The sequence below is a fragment of the Hypanus sabinus genome, chromosome 4 (assembly GCF_030144855.1).
Source record: "Hypanus sabinus isolate sHypSab1 chromosome 4, sHypSab1.hap1, whole genome shotgun sequence".
Lineage (NCBI taxonomy): Eukaryota > Metazoa > Chordata > Chondrichthyes > Myliobatiformes > Dasyatidae > Hypanus > Hypanus sabinus.
In genome coordinates, this window is record NC_082709.1 from 121,499,668 (window position 1) to 121,521,700 (window position 22,033).

At 43.8% G+C, this 22,033-nt stretch overlaps 1 protein-coding gene across 4 annotated transcripts in view; it reads right to left on the minus strand.

Annotated features, from left to right (window-relative positions):
* Positions 1–1,175: 1,175 nt before the first annotated feature.
* Positions 1,176–22,033, minus strand: part of tlr7 (toll-like receptor 7) — a 51,421-nt gene continuing 30,563 nt past the window's right edge. For 3 of the 4 annotated variants that reach the window (XM_059968053.1, XM_059968055.1, XM_059968056.1), the window contains one exon: positions 7,029–13,063. In XM_059968053.1, the coding sequence (XP_059824036.1) occupies positions 9,917–13,063 (3,147 nt within the window). In that variant the 3' untranslated portion in view covers positions 7,029–9,916. Of the gene's footprint in view, positions 1,483–7,028; positions 13,064–22,033 lie in introns of those variants that run through there. The other variant, XM_059968054.1, reaches the window with a different exon arrangement.

Below are 22,033 nucleotides of genomic sequence, written 5' to 3' on the forward strand. Positions count from 1 at the left end.
AGCACAAGGACAGAACAGTGACAGCGCGCCAGTATGCGGAGCGCGTTATTTGATCCGGAGCGCATTTTTTATTTTGAGAACGTAAGTGCACCTGCGCACTACTCATGTCCATCACTTAACAGAAATGACATGTAACATGTAAGGCTTTCTGAAAAAAATATTTTCAAATGCATTTTTACATAACACAACGAAGAAACTTATTTTTAATTTCAGTGGGAACAGTGTTGTTGGTCTCCCTTTTTAGCCAGTGCATCAAAGTCTGGATTTAGTTTTGTTGTGGCGATTCTCAGGATGGATCTGAGGTGTTGGTCAGTTAACTTGGATCTGTGGCTGGCTTTGTTGATGTTCATGACGCTGAACGCCTGTTCACACAAATAGGTCGAGCCGAACAAAGAGTAAAGCATAAATGTGGAGTAATATGCTGCACCTCAACAAAGGTCAATGTGTAGCGGTGTGCTACATGCAGCGCTAAAGTTACAACGCGGAGTCGGTAACTGCAGTCGAAGAAAAAAAAACTTTATTTGAAATCCCCAGCCTCACTTTTAAGCCTTCCTCAAGCTGCCCCCCCCCCCCCCCCCGTGGCAGAGGCTCCAAAGCTCTGTGTTCGCAAATCCCCGCAGGCTATCTCCCTTAGCCGGAACGCTGGCTAATTGTGAGCTGGTTCAGATGTGCCAGGAAATGGGTCGCCACAAATGTATATAGAGTGCGTCATCTATTGGGGAAACGCCAGAATTGTGGGGAAAAAACGTTAACAAGGTTTATTAATATAATTTCATCAAGTTCTGCGGGCCGGATTAAAAAGCTTAACGGGCCACATATGGCCCCCGGGCCGTAGTTTGCCCATGCCTGATCTAGGTAGTTAGAGAAATTAGAGTAACAAAGATTATTATAATGAATCTCACTGATTCTAACTAAACAGGAATTTGGTTTTTGTTGATATCTCTAGGATATCGCTGAGATTTGGAACCTAACAGAATGCTGGAATTTTGAATTGGTCTTACTCACGCAAATATCTTGTTTTTTTTTATAAACAAAACTTACCTCCAGAAGTGCTCACAGCCTCCTTCTGCTATCTAGAGCTTCTGTTGGCCTACTAGTACCTAGTGTCACACACAAAATGCTGGAGAAACTCAGCAGGTCAGACAGCATCTATTGAAAAAAAAAGCACAGTCGGTGTTTCAGGCCGAAACCTTTTGGCAGTACTATTGTAGTACTATGTAATTTGATTTTTCTCATAATAAGTGCAGTGACCAATCATACAAGATCAGACAAGCACTACAAAGGTGTTACACATGCACTAGACCCTTGGTCTGCATGAAAGCACACATCGCCTTCTGAATGTTGCTCAAAATCCATCTCCAACAAATGGGTCTCCTGCGGGAGTATCGGCCCGTCCTCCTTGAAACCCTTCATCAGCACAAAGCACCTTGTGCAACAGGGATGGCATCCTCATTCACCTTCCCTCCTGTCTTCTCCCAGCTCCTGCCAAAAAAGACCTCTCGGGTTAGTGTTCTCTAGACCCTTCTCCCAACTCTGCCATCCTGATCGACTGACAGTAGAACCTAAGTTGAACATCAAACCCCCTTATCTCAGCTGAAACCTAAACAGGCTGAACGCAGAACAGACGGCTCTTAAAGAACTGCTCAAATGAAAAACCTACAGCATAGCTGTAAAAATCTTAGCCAGGACATTACATATACATTCCCTAATAGTAAATGGAACTATTGAACTATTGATGCTTAGAACAAATTCTAGGTTGCTGGATCTGCGTAGCGATAGAGCTGATTATTGTACCACTATGCCCCCCATTGGAGAAGTCTGACCTATTCTTTGACTAGTGATGCGCTGTGTCTCACCTGAAAGGACAGATGGAGCTTTGATTTTACAGATGTCACCTCTGATGGAGTATGGCTCTGTCAGCACTGCATTATATGTAGAATGTTCCATGGTACTATTCATAGAAAGGCAGGGAAACCTCTGGCCCATATTTATCTGCTTCTGTTAACTGCTGTGCACCCATAGGCTGCCACACTTCCTACATTACAGCCATGCACTCGTTTGACTGCAAATCATTTTGAGATGTCCCAAAATTATTTAAGATGCTGTAAAAATGTAAGGTTTTTTTATTGTACATGATATTTAATAACTTAGGTAATTTCTTTGTTTTACAGGGAGGGTCCAGTAAATCTGAATGCGAGATCACAACATTATTTTCCAGTCATTTTGAGCACTTGTGAATATAGCCTTTAATAAATGCACAATATGGAGATAAGAATGCAGAAAAGTGCTTTCAATTTTATGCCCTGCACTCCACCAACAAGATCATTCATAACATTCAGAATTATGTTTTTTTTTTGTTCATCTTTCAAAATCTAGGCATTGTTGGGCTTTAATACCCATCTTTAGTTGCCTTTAAGGACGATGCAATGAGCCATCTCTTAGACTGCTACAGTCCTTCTGGTGAATGTACCACCACTGTGCTGTTGGGAAGGGAATTCCAGTATTTGGGCCTGATAAAGGCTGGTGTTCCTTTTGTAAATTAGCTTGGAGTGCGAACCTACAGAAGGTGATATTCCCGTGTGCATGCTGCTCTTGTCTTTCTCAGAGGTAGAAATCATGGGTCAGGATTACAGCTTCACTTCCAATAACTCATGCATTAAAAGAACTGAACTCTTTGTTTCATTCATTTTAACTGTTATCTTTCTCAGCTGCATGTTCTGCATAATTCATAGAATTCTGAGCCATCAATTGTAAAATAGTGAGAACAGCAACAGACTAAATAGTTCAAGGACAATGAATCGTAGATCCTAACTGCTTTATGCAATGAAACAAAATCAAACTTGAGTTAAATGATTATCCTCCACTTATTTCAGATTAAGAGCCACTTAGACTTCCACCTATTGGACAATATTTACTGATTGCCATGCCAGGTTATCATTTTGACTTTCTTGCCTAGTTATCTTAGTTAATTTGTTATTTAGGATTATGGATCCACTTATAATTCTCAGATCCAGCTACTTGTTTGACATTTAAAGATCTCACAGTATTATATTGGGGAGAGAAGGGAGTTCGTGCCCGATATTTTTTTCCAGAGTGAGCCAAACAAATTAAGTTGTAGCTGATCAAACCGATGTTCATGAGATGTTGCTATATGCAAAAAAGCTGCTAAGTTTATCTTTATATAAAATCATTGACTGCATTTCAAAGTAATTAATTGTTTGTGATCATCTTTGGAATGTTTCCGCGAGATGTTACACTGAATGCATTTCCTTTCACGTATTTTATATTAGATTTTAAGCTTGCACAGCTGAACTACTGATAATTCTGAATGCTGTGCTGAGTTTTCCATTTGAAGCATATGTGAAAGCCACTATCCTGGTTGATCGTTTTTCAAATTGATTACTTTGTAACTAGAATTCATAAAAAGGCAATTATTTTACTGTTTCTACTTCTACTGTTTTTTCCTTTTTAAAATCTATTAAATTGCCAGGTACTTTGCTTCAGTGAAGTACACTGACGTTTTGGATACTAAACCAAAAGGGTAACCAGCAACAACTTCCAACTGTATGTGTTAACATAGTAAAACATTCTAAGGCATTTTATTGTGACTGGGTGAAAAAGATACCAATCCGGGAGTAAAGGAAAATAAGTGGAAAGTTTGTTCACTCAGTCATTTCATTGGTAGTTGTGCTATCTTGCTCTGCCCAGATAATCAAGGTTGAAGATTCAAGTCACACGTATATAGAAACATACAGTGCAATGCATCAATTGTGTTACAACCAACCTGCAAGTTTCACTACACATTCCAGTACCAACATAGCATGTCCACAATGCTCGGCAGAGCAACTCAGAACACAACAAGCAACAAACAACAAAAGCAAATCCCTTCATCCCTCCCACCCACACACATACACAGTCATTTAGCCCCAGAGCAGGCGTTCAATGGACGCAGACGTGGGCCTAGAGAAGTCAGGATTCAACCTCCCCACTGGACTCACAGAGATTTGCCATGCTTCCTTGGAAAATCAGTTACAAAATTTAAGAAATTGCTCAATCATAATGTACTGTAGTTCATCGTAAAGCTATCAAAAGTACTTTATAAATGTGAGTCCTGTTCCATTTGCAAGCTTTCTACCTAAAGGCCTCGAAGACCTCAGTCAGTTAATGCATGGAATTGCAGACATGTTCTTAGTTCAGTGTAATCATCCACAAAAAAAAACAGATTTCAGAATTCATTAGTATTGTACCTCATCCCCAAAATGTTTTATGACATGTTTACTGTGTTGAGATTATCATTAGCACCTCAGTTAAAATGCATCATTAGTTAGAATGCAAAGGCCTGCTTTGCTCAAATCACTTGCTTGAAAACAGACTCAAAGGAGAAGCGTGCTTCACACAACTACCACTTGTAACTGAGAATTATAACTGTTTGACGTCACAATATGAAAGGAATGAAAGGCAAGGCAAACATGTTTTGGGAACCTTGGTTTTTAAGAGATTTCGAGTCCCTGCATAAGAAGAAGAAGGAGGTCTATAGCAAGTGTAGCAACAAGTGAGGTACTTGAGGAGTATTAGAAATGCAAGAAAACACTTAAAGAAGGAAATCATGAGGGCAAAAGTAAAACATGAGTTTGCTCTAGCAATGAAGGTGAATGAGAATCCTAAGGGCTTCTACCAATACACTAAGGAGGGACAAAATTGGTCCTCTGGAAGACCAGAGTGGCAATCTACAGTACACGGGGGACGAAAGTAGAGGGGAGAGATCTTAAATCAATTTTTTCTTGTGACATGGACACAGTGTGGTGAACTACGTGTGCCTGTCTGGACACGCCCCCTGCTGACTGCTCCTGTGGCTCCTCCCACAGACCCCTGTATAAAGGCGATTAAGGCCTGAGCCCAGCCTCTCAGTCTCCAAGATGTAGTGTGGTGGTCACTCACTGCTTGTTCCTTCTTCCAGTCAATAAAAGCCGATATCTTGCCTTTACGTCTCAGAGTGAGTTATTGATGGTGCATCACACAGATTTTATAGAAATGAGGCAAAACTGTGGTGAGGTCATAGACTGTGTAAGGATTACAGAGGAGGTGGTGTTCACTGTCCTGAGGCAAATTAGGGTGGATAAATCCCCAGTGCCTGACAAGGTGCTCTCTCAGACCCTATGGGAGGTAAGTGCAGAAATTGCAGGGGAACTAGCAGAGATATTTAAATCATCCCTAGCAACAGATGAATACCGAAGGATTGGAGAATAGCCAATGTTGGTCAGCTGTTTAAGAAAGGCCCTAAAAATAAACCAGGAGATTATAGGCTTGACACCAGTTGTGGGGAAGTTACTGGAAGGTATTCCAAGGGGCAGGATATGTAAGTATGTCTACAGACCAAACCTGAGTAGGGATAGACAACATGTTATGTGCATGGTAAGTCATGGCTAGCCAATCTCATAGGCTTGAAGTGGGATCTGGACTAAAATAGGCTTAAAAAATAGCAGATAGAATTTGATACAGCCAAATGTGTGGTGTTACACTTTGGGAGCACAAACCAGGATAGGACTTACGCAAAGAATTTACTGAAACAAACGTTAGAAAAGAGGGATCTGGGAATACAGATCCATAATTCTTTGAAATTGGTGTCACAGGTAGGTAGGGTCATAAAGAGAGCTTTTGGCTTATTGGCTTTCATAACTAAGTACTGATACAGGAGCTGGAATGCTATGGTGACCTTGTGTACTTTGTTAGTGAGGCCTAATTTGGGGTGTTATTTACAGTTCTCATCATCTCTCTCTAGGGCAGCTGTTAATAAGATTGAAATCGTACACAGAAAATTTAGAAGGATGTTGCAGGAACTTGAGGACCTCAGTTATAGGGAAAGTTTGAATTGGTTAGGGCTTAATTCCCAGGAGCATTGGAGAATGAGGGAATATTTGATAGTTGTATAGAAAATTATGAGGGGCATAGATAGAGTAAATGCAAGTAGGCCTTCATCCATTGAAGTTGGGTAAGACTAGAACTAGAGGCCATGGGTTAAGAGTGAAGGGTGAAATGTTTATGGGGAACATGAAGGGGATCTTCACTGAAAGGGTAGTGCAAGTGTGGAACAAGCTGCTAATGGGAAGGTGCAAGTTCAATCTTAGCACTTAAGAGAGGCTTGGATAGGTGTAAGAATGACCAGGGTATGAGGGCTATGGTCCAGGTGCAGGTCATTTGGGCTAGTCAGAAAGAACTAGATGGGCTGAATAGCCTGTTTCTGTGCTGTAGTGCTCTATGACTCTATAAATAAAAGTAGTACTTGTAACCAGGTGACAGTTGAATATCATTTTTTATTGTTTCGGTGCACTATGTATTCACCCTGGTAATGCTAAAATAGCTGCCTGTGCATTTAAGAGAAAGCGGAGATGTCATTATGCACGTATGAAGTAGAAAGAAGCGTTGCGAGGCTCTAGAATGAATGGCGAAGGCTGGTCGTATGGTGGGGATAGGTGAATAATATTTGATAATATCAATCTAAATTCATTCTTACTTAATTGTAAATCTAGAAAATCAGTAATTTGACATGTTTTACATGTGAATGGTTTAGATTTTCACGAGTAAGGTAACAGTACTGGATAGCGTGGATGTACGAAGTTCCTTATTGGCCTAGAAGTTAGTCTTTTTAGTAATTTAAACTCCAAGGCAATATATTGTTAAAGATTTTATATTAGTTTATTTTTATCTTTCTTTATTGTTTCATCACCGAACGTGAATGTAATGGAGTAATGTGAATGCGTTAATCTCTGTTTACATAGGGTGAGCGAGGCAAACTCGTTTCAGGGTCTAGCCTGTATGTGTTTGGAAATTAAGCACGTGTGTGCCAAAGTGAGTATATCTCTTAGTTAAGATGAGATGTATTGATTTATATTTTTGATGTTGTATATAAGGTACAGGGTTGGCAGGATTCTGATATTGTTTGAATTGTTCTGCTTTAGAATTGCCACTACCGTATTGGTCTTGTATATTTTGTTTCATTTATTTTCATACTGCATACGTAACAAAGGTATGGACTGAAATCAAGCTGAAATTTTAACAATGGGAACTGTGTTTGTTTTTAAATCCATTTTGTCATTTTTATTTTATCTGCATTAAAACAGATAAAGGAATTAAAGACCTAAAAAAGTATTGTTGTCCTCAGTGTGTACTTTTCCCCAGGCTACATGTTTAATATATTCACGAGACACAAATTTTGTCATGAATTCTCTCTTCTCCATTCGTCATAGATGTTAACGTAGACACTGTGCTTTCTGTACAACTTAAAATGTGCCCATGCTCTGAAGACAGACAGACAGACAGACATACTTTATTGATCCCAAGGGAAATTAGGTTTCGTTACAGTCGCACCAACCAACTTTCCCATTTCTGACAAAATGTTATTTAACTTTAGCTTCAATTCAGTCAGCTCTCTACAGTTGCTCGAAATGGTAAAAACAATATGTTGTGTTTTAAACAAATTTCTTTCAATCCTTTTATTTGCTTATTTGGCACAGTTCTTGCTGTGATATACACCAAATCACATCATTATTCAAGGATGTAAGAATTGTTACTGAGTTTTGAAAAGCCTGTGATTAAAAATTCAGTCTGATGTTAATCAGGGGAATAATTGACAGCAACTATGCAAGTTGTCTACTTTCAACTTTTGTACCAATTAGTCATATGATCTATCTCATTCATTAGCTTGCGATTTCTTCCTGATATTTTCTTGATCCTAAAGCATTTTGGCAGTAGTGATGAGGAGTGGCTGTGTCCAATTATGGGAAAATCTAGAATAACTTCCAAGAGGACTACAGCCTTGTTGTTGAGTTTGGAGACTTATGTGCCTCAGTGACCCCGAGAGCTATGTTGACTGGGCTTCATGCTTTGGCTCTTGGTAGGGCAACCCATGTCAGACAGGTGAACAGGTAGAGGCCAGAATGAGAGTGGTCCATCGGCCCTCTGGGTTCATGGGTTCAGCTCACGGCTAACAACTCTGACTGGCAAACCGTCAGAGATGGAGGACATTCATTGCTGCCCTAAATGCCAGTGGCATATTAGGCAGTAAGTAAGTAAGTAAAAAATTTAAAAATAAGGGGCTGTTTACTTGCACCAGTGAAGAGATAAATTTCTTTTCTCTCTGAGGATTACAAGTGATTGGAATTCTTTTCCTCAAAGAGCATTGAGAGCAGTAGCTTTGACTATTTTTAAGGCTGATGTAGATAGATTGTTCATAAGCAGGGAGTGAAGAGGCTTCCATGGGTAGTCATTATTAAACTGAGATCAGCTAAGATTTCTTTGAATGGAGGAACAGGCTTGAGAGGGTTAATGGCTATGGCTGCTCCTAATTCACATGTATCAACTGAGAGAATAAGTGTGACACGCATACAGGGTGGCTAATAGTTTGGCAATATAATGAAAAACAAACCTTTCTTATATTTAAAACAAAATCAGAAAAACCTGGAAAACAGAGCTGGTCAAACCGCATCATTAACAGGTCGGATCTGATAAAGGTCTTTGTCCTGGTTTCTGCTTCCTTGACTGGCTGAATTCTTCCAACATTTTTGCTTCAGGTTTCAGCATCTCCTGCTTTATTTACTTTACTTTCCAACATTTGCATTGATTGTTTAATTAGTATTATAATTTTAATCATAGAACATATGGCCTGCTCTGCCATTCAATACAATCATGGCAAATCTTGTATCGCATACCATATTCTTGTCCACTCCCTATCTTCTTAAACACCTCTTCTCTCCCTGCTTATCAATAACCTACCTAGCTCTGTCTTACAAATATTCAAAAGCGCTGCTTTCATTGGTGTCTAGAAACCTACATTGCACCTGTTTGATAGTCTTGGCCTTGAGTACCTTCTGCAGCAAAGGGCTTTTCAGGTTCACCACCTTCTGGGTCCTTAACAGTTATAGGTGGGATGGTAATGGGGTCAAGCTCCTACTACCTATTAAACGCTCCCTATGGAGTGCACCTCATATAGCCTCTGACAATCAAGTCCAGCTCTTGGCCTTCACGTGGGGCTTAGCTACTAAGCCCATTTTTACTAACAGGAGAGGGAGGCAAAGATTGGAGCCTTAACATCAGTCACTTCGGGCAGATGGGACTCGGCAGCCCTGGTTAGCAGCTCATCTGGGGGGAGGAAAACTCTGATCTCAAACCACTGCTGCCTTGCAGCTATATCCACTCACGGGGAAGGCTTTGGGAGTAAACTCTAAGGGAACGATCTGGAGCAGGAGACCCTAAGGCAGTCCTACATTGAGCTCAATGCTGGCTGGGAACTCCTGCAATGCTCCTGGTCCCAAACTGTAACAGTCTCTGCTGTTCCTGTGGGTCCATCAGATGTGTGGGGAGGGAGAGGTTGCTACATGGGCTGCAGCTTGCTCTCTGTATTGTACTGCCCAGGCTTGCATATCTAGACAGCTAGGATGGAATATTCATGGTCAACTCTGACCAAGAGAGGCCCTCACCTCACCTGACCTTCTGAGTGAAGAAACTTGCATTTCTTATTCCTAAATAACTTGACCAGTTATCTTGAGATGATAACCTCTTAACCCAAACCTCTAGCATGGAGAAAAATATTCCTCCTGTCAAGCCTGTCAAACCCTGTTAGAATGTTGTTGGCTTCAATAAACTAGCTTCCTATTTTTCTGGAATACAAATCTCGTTGACTCAATATCTCCTTGAAGGACAATCCAGCTAATTCTGGCATCAGTCCAGTGAACCCCTGCTGCACTCCCTCCAAGACAGGTGTGTCTCCTTCCTTGGTTGGGGAGACCAAAATTGCACATAACACACCAGGAGTACAAAGTTCCTGTATGACTGTAGTAAAAATAGCAAAGGTTTTCCGATGTTACATTGTCCACTTAGGTTTGTTAGATAATAATTTCACACCTGAATCTAAAGTTGGCAGTTATATCATGTCACTGAAGACCTTGCTATACTGCGGATGGTTGTCTGTTGCTAATGCACTCCTCAGACGCTGCCAGAACAGGGGCTGGGCATGGGGGTTAGAGGGCCACACCAGGACAGAGTTCGGACACAGTCGCTTTTTCAGTCTGACGTACTTGGAGCGTTGCAAGACCTTCTCCAGGAAAACCAAAATGATCACGTCGACCTTCTCATCCAGCAGCCGCTGGTAAGCCATGTAGAAAGCACTTCTAAAGCTCCCACTGCTCACGTAGCAGCTGGTGAGGACAAAAATGGTCTTTCTGCTCTGATGGATGCTCTGCGACAGGTTGTCCATGACATGTTTACCTGGCACCCAGTCCCGTTCTTCCAAGCAGAGAGTGAATTGCCGCTCACCCTGCTCTTCCAGATTGGTTATCAACTCATTGAGGACCCAGTCAGCCACCTCGTTGTCATGGGTGTCATAAGCAACGAATGCCCCGTAGGCTGTCTTGTCATTGGGAATGCGCCGGTAGCCCTTGAACTTGGCCAGGCAGAAGTGGTAGCTGTACCAGACGTCCCAGCTGAACAGGTGGCCGGCGACAGAGGTCACAAGCAGCAAGAAGGTAGTCAGGGCAGAGAAGGAGTAGAGAGAAATGCTGAGGTAGTCCAGCTCACAGGTGTGCAGGTCGACTGTAACCACAGCATGCTCGCGATGGGCTTTAGGGGAGGCACAGGTGACATCAGTAGCTAGGCGGGGGATGTAGACCGTGGTGTGGTTGATCCACCAGACAAACCAGGCCGCATCACAGGTACAGAGGAAGTGGTTGCCGCTTAGCCTCAGCTCGCGGAGGTGTTTGACAGCACTGTCTGGGAAACTGGACTTCTGGATGGTTTTCAGGTTGTTGTAGCTCAGATCCAGGTACTGCAGGGAAGTGACGTCCTGGAGGAAGTCCTTTGTCAACTTGGAGATCCGGTTGCGGGTGAGGTTGAAGTTTCGGAGAGTGCGGGTGCAGTTGGACAGTTTCCGGGGTACAGTACTCAACTGGTTATTCCCAAGATTCAGCAGCTCTAGCTGGCTCAACAGATGAAGCCTGCCCCAGTTGAAGCTCCGCAGTTCGTTATCACTCAACACCAGCTGCTTAAGGGCATGGGGCAAGTGATCGAAGACTCCGGGTGGGACAAATTTCAGACTGTTCCCTGAGAGATCAAGGCGGCTCAAATTGGAGAGGTTCTCGAAGAACCCGACGTACATGTCATTACCATCACCCCACATGTAATTCAACTGGTTTCCTCGGAACTCCAGCACACTCAGTGAGTTGCTCCACAGCTGAGGGTCAGCCGATGAGTAGATATCATTCTCATTCAAAATGAGTTTTGAGAGGTTGCCCAGACTGTGGATGAAATTTAAATGGTGAGTCAAGCCTTCCATTTGAAAATAGTGGTTATTGTTGCTGAGGTCCAACACTTCCAGTTCCTGCAGCTCCCGGAGGGCTGTGTTATGAAGGAGGTCAATACGGTTGTTGGAGAGGTCCAGGTATCGCAGGTGAGGAAGGTGATGGAACTCAGAACCATTGAGTGCCTGGCTGAGAGCATTGCCTGAGAGATTCAGGCACATAATGAAGGACAAGTTCTTGAACTGTTCCTTGTCGATGTAGAAGATGTTGTTCCTGCTTAAGTCCAAGGTGGAGAACTTATGGTTGCATTCACTCTGTGTGATTGGTGACAGGTGGTAATACTCCTTGTTTTTGGACTTGCAGCTCCGTGCAAACTCATCATAGCGAAAGTATCGCAATTGGTCAGGGGATCCGTAAAACAACCCGACATCTTGTTGCAACTGGCTGTTCAGTCCACAGGAGCCACCTGCCGACTTGGTGGAAGAGGGTGAGATCTTGTTCTCTGAGAGGTTGATGACCTGCAAGGTGCGGAAATGGGTGAAGATCTGGAGATCAGCCACTTTGATGAAGTTAGTCCCAAGGTCCAAGAGCTTGAGCTTGCTGAGTCCCTGCAGTGGCTTGAGGTTCTCGCTTGTCAGATCCTTGAACACATAGCCCCGTATCTTTAAGCTCTGCAGGGACTTGAGATATGAGAAGTTGGTGGACAAGTTCAGATGCTTGGGGTACACTGACAGCTGGTAGTTGAAGGACAGGTCTATCTCTTTCAGACTGCTGAGGTGTCTTAAGAATGAGGCAGTAGCTATTTCTGTCACTAGAAAATTCTGAGAGAGGTCCAACATCATCAGGTCGGTGGTGTATTTGAACCAAGAGCTACGTACAGTTGTCAGAGAGTTACTGTGGAGGCGCAAGATTCTTAGTTTTCGCAGTGCATCAAAAGCATTGGGAGGGATATCAATGTGTCCTGGAGGAGGACAGGGCTGACAAGGGAATGGAGCGTTGTAACAGCGGGGACAGTTCCCGCTCAAGTCCAGGATTTCCAACTTGATCAAGTTGGCAAAGTTTGTCTCGTTGATTTGCCAGATCCTGTTGTTGTACAAGATGAGCTGCCGTAAGCTTTGGGGCAAATGTTGGGGGACATGGGTTAGGTTGTTGTCCTTGAGCGACAGGACAGCAAGGTGGCTCAGGTTGTAGAAGGTGTCCTGCTCAATCCAATATGTAGTGTTACAAGGGTTGCGATAGTAGCAGTTCTGGCCAAGATAGATGCTCTCGAGATTGGTCAGCTTTGAAAAGTTTGCCCTGTCCAGAGAGAAGATGCTGTTGGCTTCCAGGCTGAGTAAGGTGAGGGTTTGAGGCAGCCCTTGTGGTATGCCAGACAATTGGTTACCATCCAGGTACAATGACCTCAATGCTGGCAAAGAGGAGAATGCATCTCTCATTAATAGTGGGGGCTTTGTGCACACCCGGTCTTTGGGTCCAAGTCTGACGGGCACACAGTTACACCTGAGATCAATCTCCATTAAGTGATTCAGCCCAGAGAAGGAGGAGGGGTGCACCTTGGAGATGCTGTTGATAGTCAATGTGATGTTAGTGGAGTTGAAAGGGAAGCCAGTTGGGACATAACGCAGCTGCCGATTGCTGCAGTCCACAAGGACTTCAGAGCCGTTTTGCACCACATCACACGGGAGGCTTTTGGGAAACCACTGGCCCAAATTCAAAACTGGGGTCCACAGGAAGTCGATGTAAATCAGCACGAGAGACCATCTGGTTAATGTGACCTGCAACAGAAAGAACAAAGGGCAGCTGAAGCAACCATTTGTGAGGCGTCTGGAGGACCTTGCTTTAACGGTTGTCACCCCTCCTCACCTGGATATACCCATCTATCACCTACCAGCTTTGCTCCACTCCTTTTACTCATCTCATTCCCTCTATTTTTCTGTTCAGATGGAGGATATCATCCCTAAAAAAAACTATCACAAACAAGAGAAGATCTACAGATGCTGGAAATCCCAGAAACACACACAAAATGCTGAAGGAACTCAGCAGGCCAGGCAGCATCTATGCAAAAGAGTACAGGCAATGTTTCGGGTTGAAACCCTTCATCAGTTCTGAAGAAAGTAAGACGAGAGGTCAGAGCTGGAAGGTGGCGGAAGGAAGAGAGAAACACAAGGTGATAGGTGAAACTGGGAGAGGAAGGGGTGAAGTAAAGAGCTAGGAATTTGATTGGTGAAATAAATTCGGGGTTGGAGAAGGGGGAATCTGATAGGAGAGGACAGAAGGCCATGGAAGAAAAGAAAAGGGAGCACTGGATGGAGGTAATGGGCAGGCAAGGAGATAAAGTGAGAGAGGGAAAAACGGAATGGGGAATGGTGAAGGGGGGGGGGGGGGCATTACCAGAATTTTGAGGAATCGATGCTCATGGCATCAAGTTGGAGGCTACCCTGCCAGAATATAAGGTGTTGCTCCTCCAACCTGAGTGTGGCTTTATCGCAACAGTAGATGAGGTGATGGACTACTTGTTGTAAAGAATGGGAAGTGGAATTAAAATGAGTGGCCACTGGGAGATCCTGCTTTTTCTGATAGGTGCTCAATTTACATCTGGTCTCATTGATATCCAGGAGGCCCCACCGGGAGCACTGGATATATGACCCCAACAGACTCACAGGTGTAGTGTCGCCTCACCTGGAAGGACTGTTTGAGGCCCTGAATTGTAGTGAGTGAGGAGGTGTAGGGCAGGTGTGGCACTTTTTCGGCTTGCAAGGATAAGTACCAGGAGGGAGATCAGTGGGGAGGGAAGAATGGACAAGGGAGTCATGTAGGGCACGATCCCTGTGGAAAGCAGAGGATGCGGATGGGGGAGAGGGAAAAGTGCTTGGTGGTGGGATCCCATTGGGGACGTTGGAAGTTTCAGAGAATTATGTGCTGGACGTGGAGGCTAGTGGGGTGGTAGATGAAGACAAGAGGAACCCTATCCCTGGTAGGGTGGCACCTATTTTCCATGTACGCAAAATGGAAGAGATGCAATTGAGGGCAGTGTTGATGTTAGAGGGAGGGAAGCCCCTTTCTTTGAAGGAGGACATATTGCAGTTGAGGCAGCTCCACAAGAAGAAGATGTCCCCCTTCTTCCAGGAGAGGAGCTTCCCTTCCTCTGCCATCAATGTTGCTTTCAATCTCGTCTCTTCCATTTCACACACATCTGCTCTCGCCCCATCCTCCCATCACCCCACCAGGAAAAGGGTTCCTGTTGTCCTCACCTACCACCCAACCAGCTTCCACATCCAACTTCTGCCATCTTCAGCAGGATCCCCCCACCAAGCACGTCTTTCTGTCCCCTCCACTTACTGCTTTCCCCAGGGATCACTCTCTGCATGGCTCCCTTGTCCATTTGTCCCTCCCCACTGATCTCCCTCCTGGCACTTACCCTTGCATGCAGAACAAGTGCAACACTTGACTCTACACCTCCTCCCTCACTACTATTCAGGGCCCCAAATAGTCCTTCCAGATAAGGCAACACTTCACCTGTGAGTTTGTTGGGGTCATCTACTGTATCCGGTGCTCCCGGTGTGTCCTCCTGTACATTGGTGAGACCTGATGTAGATTGGTAGGCTGCTTTGCTGAGCATCTATGCTCTGTCCTTCAGAAGAAGAGGGATCTCCTACTGGCCACCTATTTTAATCCCACTTCCCATTCCCATTCCGACACGTCGGTCCATAGCCTCCTTTACTATTGTGATGAGGCCACACTTGGATTGGAGGAGCAGCACCTTATATTCCATCTAAGTAGCCTCCAAACTGATGGCATGAGATGAACATCAATTTCTCAATCTTCCGGTCATGCATCCAACCCCCCCCCCCCACTTCATCATTCCCCATCCCCTTTTCCCCCTCTCACCTTATCTCTCTACCTGCCCATAACCTCCCTGTGGTGCTCCTTCACCTTTTCTTTCTTCCATGGCCTTCTGTCCTCTCCTATCAGACTCCCCCTTCTCCTACCCTGTTTCTCTTTCACCAGTCAACCTCCCTGCTCTTTACTTCACCCTCTGATGCACCATCAATAACTCTCGGAGACGGGAGGCAAAAGATAGGCTTTTATTAGCTGCAAACGTGACCACGACATCTTGGAGACTGAGGGAGGAACAGTGCCTCCAATTGCCTTTATACAGGGGTCTGTGGGACCAGGAGCAGTCAGCAGAGGGGCGTGTCCAGACAGGTATACACATAGTTTACCACACCCTCCACCCCTCCAGGTTTTGCCTATCACTCCCCCCCCCCCCACCTTCTAACTCTGACCCCTCACCTTTTTTTTCTCCAGTCCTGGTGAAGGGTCCTGGTCCGAGATGTCAACTGTTCACTCTTTTCCTTAGATGCTGCCTGACCTGCTGAGTTGCTCCACCACCTTGTGTGTGTTGCCTATAAAACCTACGTCTATTTCCCTCTGCAGATGTTGCCTAATCCACTGAGTTCCTCCAGCATCTTGTTTGTTACTCCAAATGTCTGCATCTGCAGTCTGTTGTATCCACAGAAGCAAGCCTTCACAAAGCATTATTCACACTCAACTTACTCCATTTTGTAAGAAAAAAAAATCTTGCTGCACTCCCATTATTTTCCTTCAGATTCTATTGCCTCCTCCTCATGACAGGCCAAAACCCTCTCCCCCATTGAGGCCATCTTCAAAAGGCAGTGCCCATCACTAAGGAACTCACCCACCATCAAGATCATGCCCTCTTCGTGTTACTAACATTAGAGAGGGTGCATAGGAGCCTGAAGACACACACTCAATATTTTAGGAACAGTTTCTTCCCCTCGGACATCAGATTTCTGAATGGTTCCTGAACACATGACTACCAACTTGATAATCCTTTTATTAAACCCTATCTATTTATGTTTGTGATTTTTTGCAATTTTATGCTTTTGAACCACAAAACAACTAATAGTCTGTCAGTAATAATAACTATGATTCTGAAAGAAGCCAGTCAGACCTTTGAGGTCTGTTTTCAGAACAATCATCCTGAGAGATAGACAGATATCTCTCTCTCTCTCTCTCTCTCCCCCCTTCTCTCTCTCCCCCCCCCCCCTTCTTTTCCCTGCCTCCAAGTTTACTGTGGCCAGTTAGACAATAGACCACAAGGCATAGGAGCAGAATTAGGCCATCTGGCCCATCGAGTCTGCTCCGCCATTCAATCATGGCTGATCCTTTTTTTTCTTATCTCCTCCTCAACCCCAGTTCCTGGCCTTCTCCCCGAAACCTTTGATGCCATGTCTAATCGAGAACCAATCAATCTCTGCCTTAAATACACCCAATGACCTGACCTCCATAGCTGCATGTGACAACAAATTTCACAAATTCACCACCTTTAGTTAAAGAAATTTCTCCGCATCTCTGTTTTGAAAGGGCACCCTCTATCCTAAGGCTGTGTCCTCTTGTCCTAGACTCTTCCATCATGGGACAACCTTCCCACATCTAATGTCTAGGCCTTTCAATATTCAAAAGGTTTCAATGAGATTCCCCCTCATCCTTCTGAATTCCAGCGAGTATAGACCCAGAGCCATCAAATGATCCTCGTATGATAACCTGTTCATTTCTAGAATCATCCTTGGGAACCTCCTCTGGATCTTCTCCAATCCCAGCACATCTTTGGTGCAATGAGGGGCCCAAAACTTTTCACAGTACTCAAGGTGATGCCTCAACAGTGCCTGGTAAAGCCACAGCATCATCTCCTTGCTCTAGTATTCAAGATCTCTTGAAATGAATGCTAACATGGCATTTGCCTTCCTCACACCTGATTCAACTTGCAAGTTAACCTTCAGGGTATTCTGCACAAGGACTCCCAAGTCCTTCTGCATCTCAGATTCCTGAATTTTCTCCAGATTTAGAAAATAGTCTGCACATTTATTTCTACTACAAAACTGCATGACCATGCATTTTCCAACATTGTATTTCACTTGTCACTCTTTTGCCCGTTCTCCTAATCTGTCTAAGTCCTTCTGCATCCTACCTGTTTCTTCAACACTACCTGCCCCTCCACCAATCTTTGTATCATCTGCAAACTTGGTGACAAAGCCATCTATTCCATCATCTAAATGATTTATATACAACATAAAAAGAAGTGGTCCCAACACCGACCCCTGTGGAACTCCACTAGTCATTGACAGCAAACCAAAAAAGGATCCTTTTATTCCCACTCACTGCCTCCTACCAATCAGCGAATGATCTAACCATGTTAGTAACTTGCCTGTAATACTAAGGCCTCTTAACTTGGTAAGCAGCCTCATGTGTGGCACCTTGTCAAAGGCCTTCTGAAAGTCCAAATATACAACATCCACTGCATCCCCTTTATCTATCCTGCTTGTAATCTCCTCAAGAATTCCAACAGGTTTATCAGGCAGGATTTTCCCTGAGGGAAACCATGCTGACTTTGTCCTATCTAGTCCTGTGTCACCAAGGACTCCATCACCTCATCCTTAGCAATCGACTCTAACATCATCCCGACCACTGAGGTCAGGCTAACTGGTCTATAATTTCCTTTCTGCTGCCTTCCTCCTTTCTTAAAGAGTGAAGTAATATTTGCAATTTTCCATTCCTCTGGCACCATGCCAGAGTCCAATGATTTTTGAAAGGTCATTTCTAATGCCACCACAATCTCTAACGCTACCTCTTTCAGAACCCTAGGGTGCAGTTCCACTAGTCCAGGTGACTTATGTCTTTCAGCTATTTAAGTACCTTCTGTCTTGTAACAGTAATTGTACCCACTTCTCTTCCTTCACATGCTACAACATCAGTCATACTGCTAGTGTCCTCCACAGTGAAAACTGACACAAAATACACATTCAGTTCATCAGCCATCTCCTTGTCCCCATTATTATTTTTCTTGCCTCATTTTTAGCAATCCTATATCCACTCTTATTTTTCTTTTATTTTTAACATACTTGAAACAAACTTCTACAATCCACTTTGATATTATTTGCTAGCTTGCTTTCATATTACATCTTTTCCCTTTTATTGATTTTTTAAATTGCTCTCTGTAGGTTTTTAAAAACTCCCCAATCCTCTATCTTCCCTTTAATCTTTGCTTTGTTGTATGCTTTTTTTTGTTGCTTTTACAATAGCTTTGACTTCCCGTTAGCTGCGGTTGTACTATTTTACCATTTGAGAATTCCTTCATTTTTGGAATACACTTGTCTTGCATCTTCCTCATCTTTATCAGAAACGGATGCTATTACTGCTCTGCTGACATCCCTGCCAGCAGCTCCTTCCAATTTAGTTTGGCCAACTCTTCTCTCACACCACTGTCATTTCCCTTACTCCACTGAAATACTGCTACATCAGACTTTATGTTCTCCCTATCAAATTTCAAGTTGAACACAATCATGTTGTGATCCCTAATAGCCTTCAGTTCATTACATAACACCCAATCCAGTATAGCTGATCCCCTAGTAGGCTCAACAACAAACTGCTCTTAAAAGCTGTCTTTTAGGCATTCTCACGCTCTTGAGATCCATTACCAAACTGATTTTCCCAATCGACCTGCATGTTAAAACCTCCAGTGACTACCATAACATTTCCCTTTTGATTCACCTTTTCTATTTCTTGTTGTAACCTGTGGCCCACCTCCCAGCGACTGTTGGGAGGCCTGTATATAACTGCCAGTCTGGGTCCTTTTACCCTTGTAGTTGCCTAACTCAACCAACTAGGATTCTACATCTTCTGATCACGTCACATCTTTCTACAGATTTGATGCCATTCTTTACCAGCAGAGCCACACCACCCCCTCTGCCTACCTTCCTATCCCTCCGATACAATGTGTAACCTTGGACATTCAGCTCCCAACTACAACCATCCTTCAGCCACGATTCAGTGATGGCCACAGCATCATATCTGGTAATCTGTAACAGTGCACCAAGATCATCCACCTTATTTCTGATACTACGTGAACTTAGATCCACACCTTCAGCACCATGTTTGCTGTCCTTTCTGCCTCTACATCCCTAACATTTTGATACTCAGCTGTTGGCTGCATCTAAGTTCCATCACCTACCTGCCCTTCCTGATAATCTGACTGCATGCTATCTTTACTTTTTTTTAACTACCCCCCTGTCAAATTGGTGTAAACCCTCTCCAACAGCTCTCACAAACCTGCCCGCGAGGATATTGGTCCCACTTAACCTTCTACCTGGGATGTGGGACGAAACTGATGGAGAACACAGGGAGAACATCTGAACTCAGCACAGACAGCGCTTAAGCTCACGATTGACGCTGGATTGCTGGAGTGCTACAGCAGCAGCATTAACTGCCATCCCACTTTGCCGTACAATCTGTGGTGGGATGTGAGAAGAAACCTGAGCACCCAGAGGAAACCCATGCAGCCATGTTGGAGAATGCACAAACTCCACCTGTGTAGAGCTGGGGATCAGGATTGAACAGTAGGGCTGCCAGTTCTGCTAGCTGCATTACTGTGAGTTTTCTCATAATGGTTTGTTAGTTTACAGTAGGAGAATCAAATGAATTAGTCACATAATTTGCTGCAGTATTAGGGAAGTATCACGGACATTTTTGCCTGCCTGAGAGAGTTGGGCCTCATTGCAGGATAGTTAAGAGTCAGCCTAGGGAGTCACACACAGACCAGTCTGTCAGGAAGGCTGGTTTACTTCACCAGAGGACATTCACAAGCCAGATGCTATTTTATATTAAGCTGATAGACCTATGGCTGCCATTATATATATTGGTACTTAATGGCTCTAGATCTGTATACTCAATGGAATTCAGAAGAATGAGGAGGGATCTCATTGAAACCTATCGAATGTTGAAAGGCCTGGATAGAGCAGATGTGGGGAGCAGGTTTCCTGTCGGACCAGATCTGTCTAAGACCCGAGGAGGACGCAGCCTCAGAATAGAGGGATGTCCATTTAGAATAAAGATTAGGAGGAATTTGGTTGTTGGGAGTCATCATTGGGTGTATTTAAGGCAGAGATAGATAGGCTCTTGATTAGCCAAGGCATCAAAGGGTAGGGGAGTGAGGATGACTGGAAGAATTGGATCAGCCCATGACTGAATGGTGGAGCAGACTTGATGTGCCAAATGGCCTACTTCTGCTCCTATATCTTATGGCCTTATGATCTATAGAATTTCATTAGCCAGAGAGCAATGAATCTGTGGAATTTGTTGCCACAAGCAGTTGTGGAGGCCAAATCACTGGGGGTATTTAAGGCAGAGGATGATAGATTCTTGATGGAGGGATATGGGGAGAAGGCAGAAGATGGGGGCTGAGAGGGAAATGGATCAGCCATGACGAAGTGGTGGAGCAGACTCGATGGGCCAAGAGGTCTTATGGTCTTAATTCTTGATTTTTAATTAAGTTTTCTCAGCTGCTAAGGCTGTGCAAAGAATGATAAGACCCAGAAAAGTACAGAGTGACTGAAGTTCAAGTTTATTGTCACAAACATACAGTACATAGACAGGATATAAATGCCATGAAAATTAGATTTTTTTTTTTGCGGCACAGTTCGTAGCACATAGATCATGCAACTGTACAACATAGTACAGGCCCTTTGGCCCAAAAATGTTGTGCCGATCTTTTAATAAATTCCAAGACCAATCAAATGCTTCCTTCCCACATAGCCCTCCATTTGCCTATCATCCATGTGGTTGTCAAAGAGCTTCTTAAATCCCCTCAGTCTCTACCATTACCCCTGGCAGTGCATTCTGTACACTCACCGCTGTGTTTTTAAAAAAAAATCTCTGATATCCACTCCTATATCTTTCTCCAATCGCCTTAAAATTATATTGACCCCCTCCCAACATATTAGCCATTTCTCTACTTCCACCCTGAGGAAAATGACACTGGCTGTTCACTATCTATGGCACTTATCAGTTTATCCATCTCTATCAAGTCACCTCTCATCTTCCTACAGAATTAGTAAATTATAGAATTGAAAAAAATAGTTTACATTAAATGTAAACTAAACTGCACGTAACTTACATAATGACATGAAGTAAACATAATGACATTGGTGCAAGTTGACAGAGAAAGAAATATGGTCTGAGTTAGAGTAACAGATGGCTCTTAACGTACATGCTCAAGGATCACTGCCAGCAACAGGCCAAATAAGTGAGGTGGTAAAGAAAGCATACTGAAAGTTTGCCTTCATTACCCAGGGCACAGACATAACGTCGGGGAGATTACAGCACCATCATATGCAGTATTGATTGGGGGCACAGCTGGAATACTGTGTACTGTTTTACTCTTCACAGGTACTACATAGGAGAAGTACAGAGGACGTTCATCGGGATGATCCCTTGGTTTAGCTCAGTGGAAAGAGGCTGGTTTGATTTCTTTTAGAGCAAAAGAGTGTGAAGGCCTATTTGACTGAGATTTACAAAAGAATGAGGAGTACACATAAGGTAGGTAGTGAAAATCTCTTCCCCTTAGCAGAGGTGATTTAATACAACGCAGATATTCATCTTCCCCAGAGAGCCATGAAATACAGAAAATAAACCACGGAAGTTGCTGAAAGAAAGGACATGAACCCTCTCCCCACGCATAAAGGAAAGAGAAACAGAACTCACATACCACAAATCCCCACCCTCTCGCTCGCACAAAAGATCACCCACACAGAAAACATTGGATGGAACATCAAACGCCAAACCCTTCTCTCGCAACAATAACATCAAATCCCTGACCCCCTCGCTCCCTAGAAAAGGTGGCTGGGGAGATTGTGAACTCATGAGATGGGGGGAGGAAGGAAAGGGAA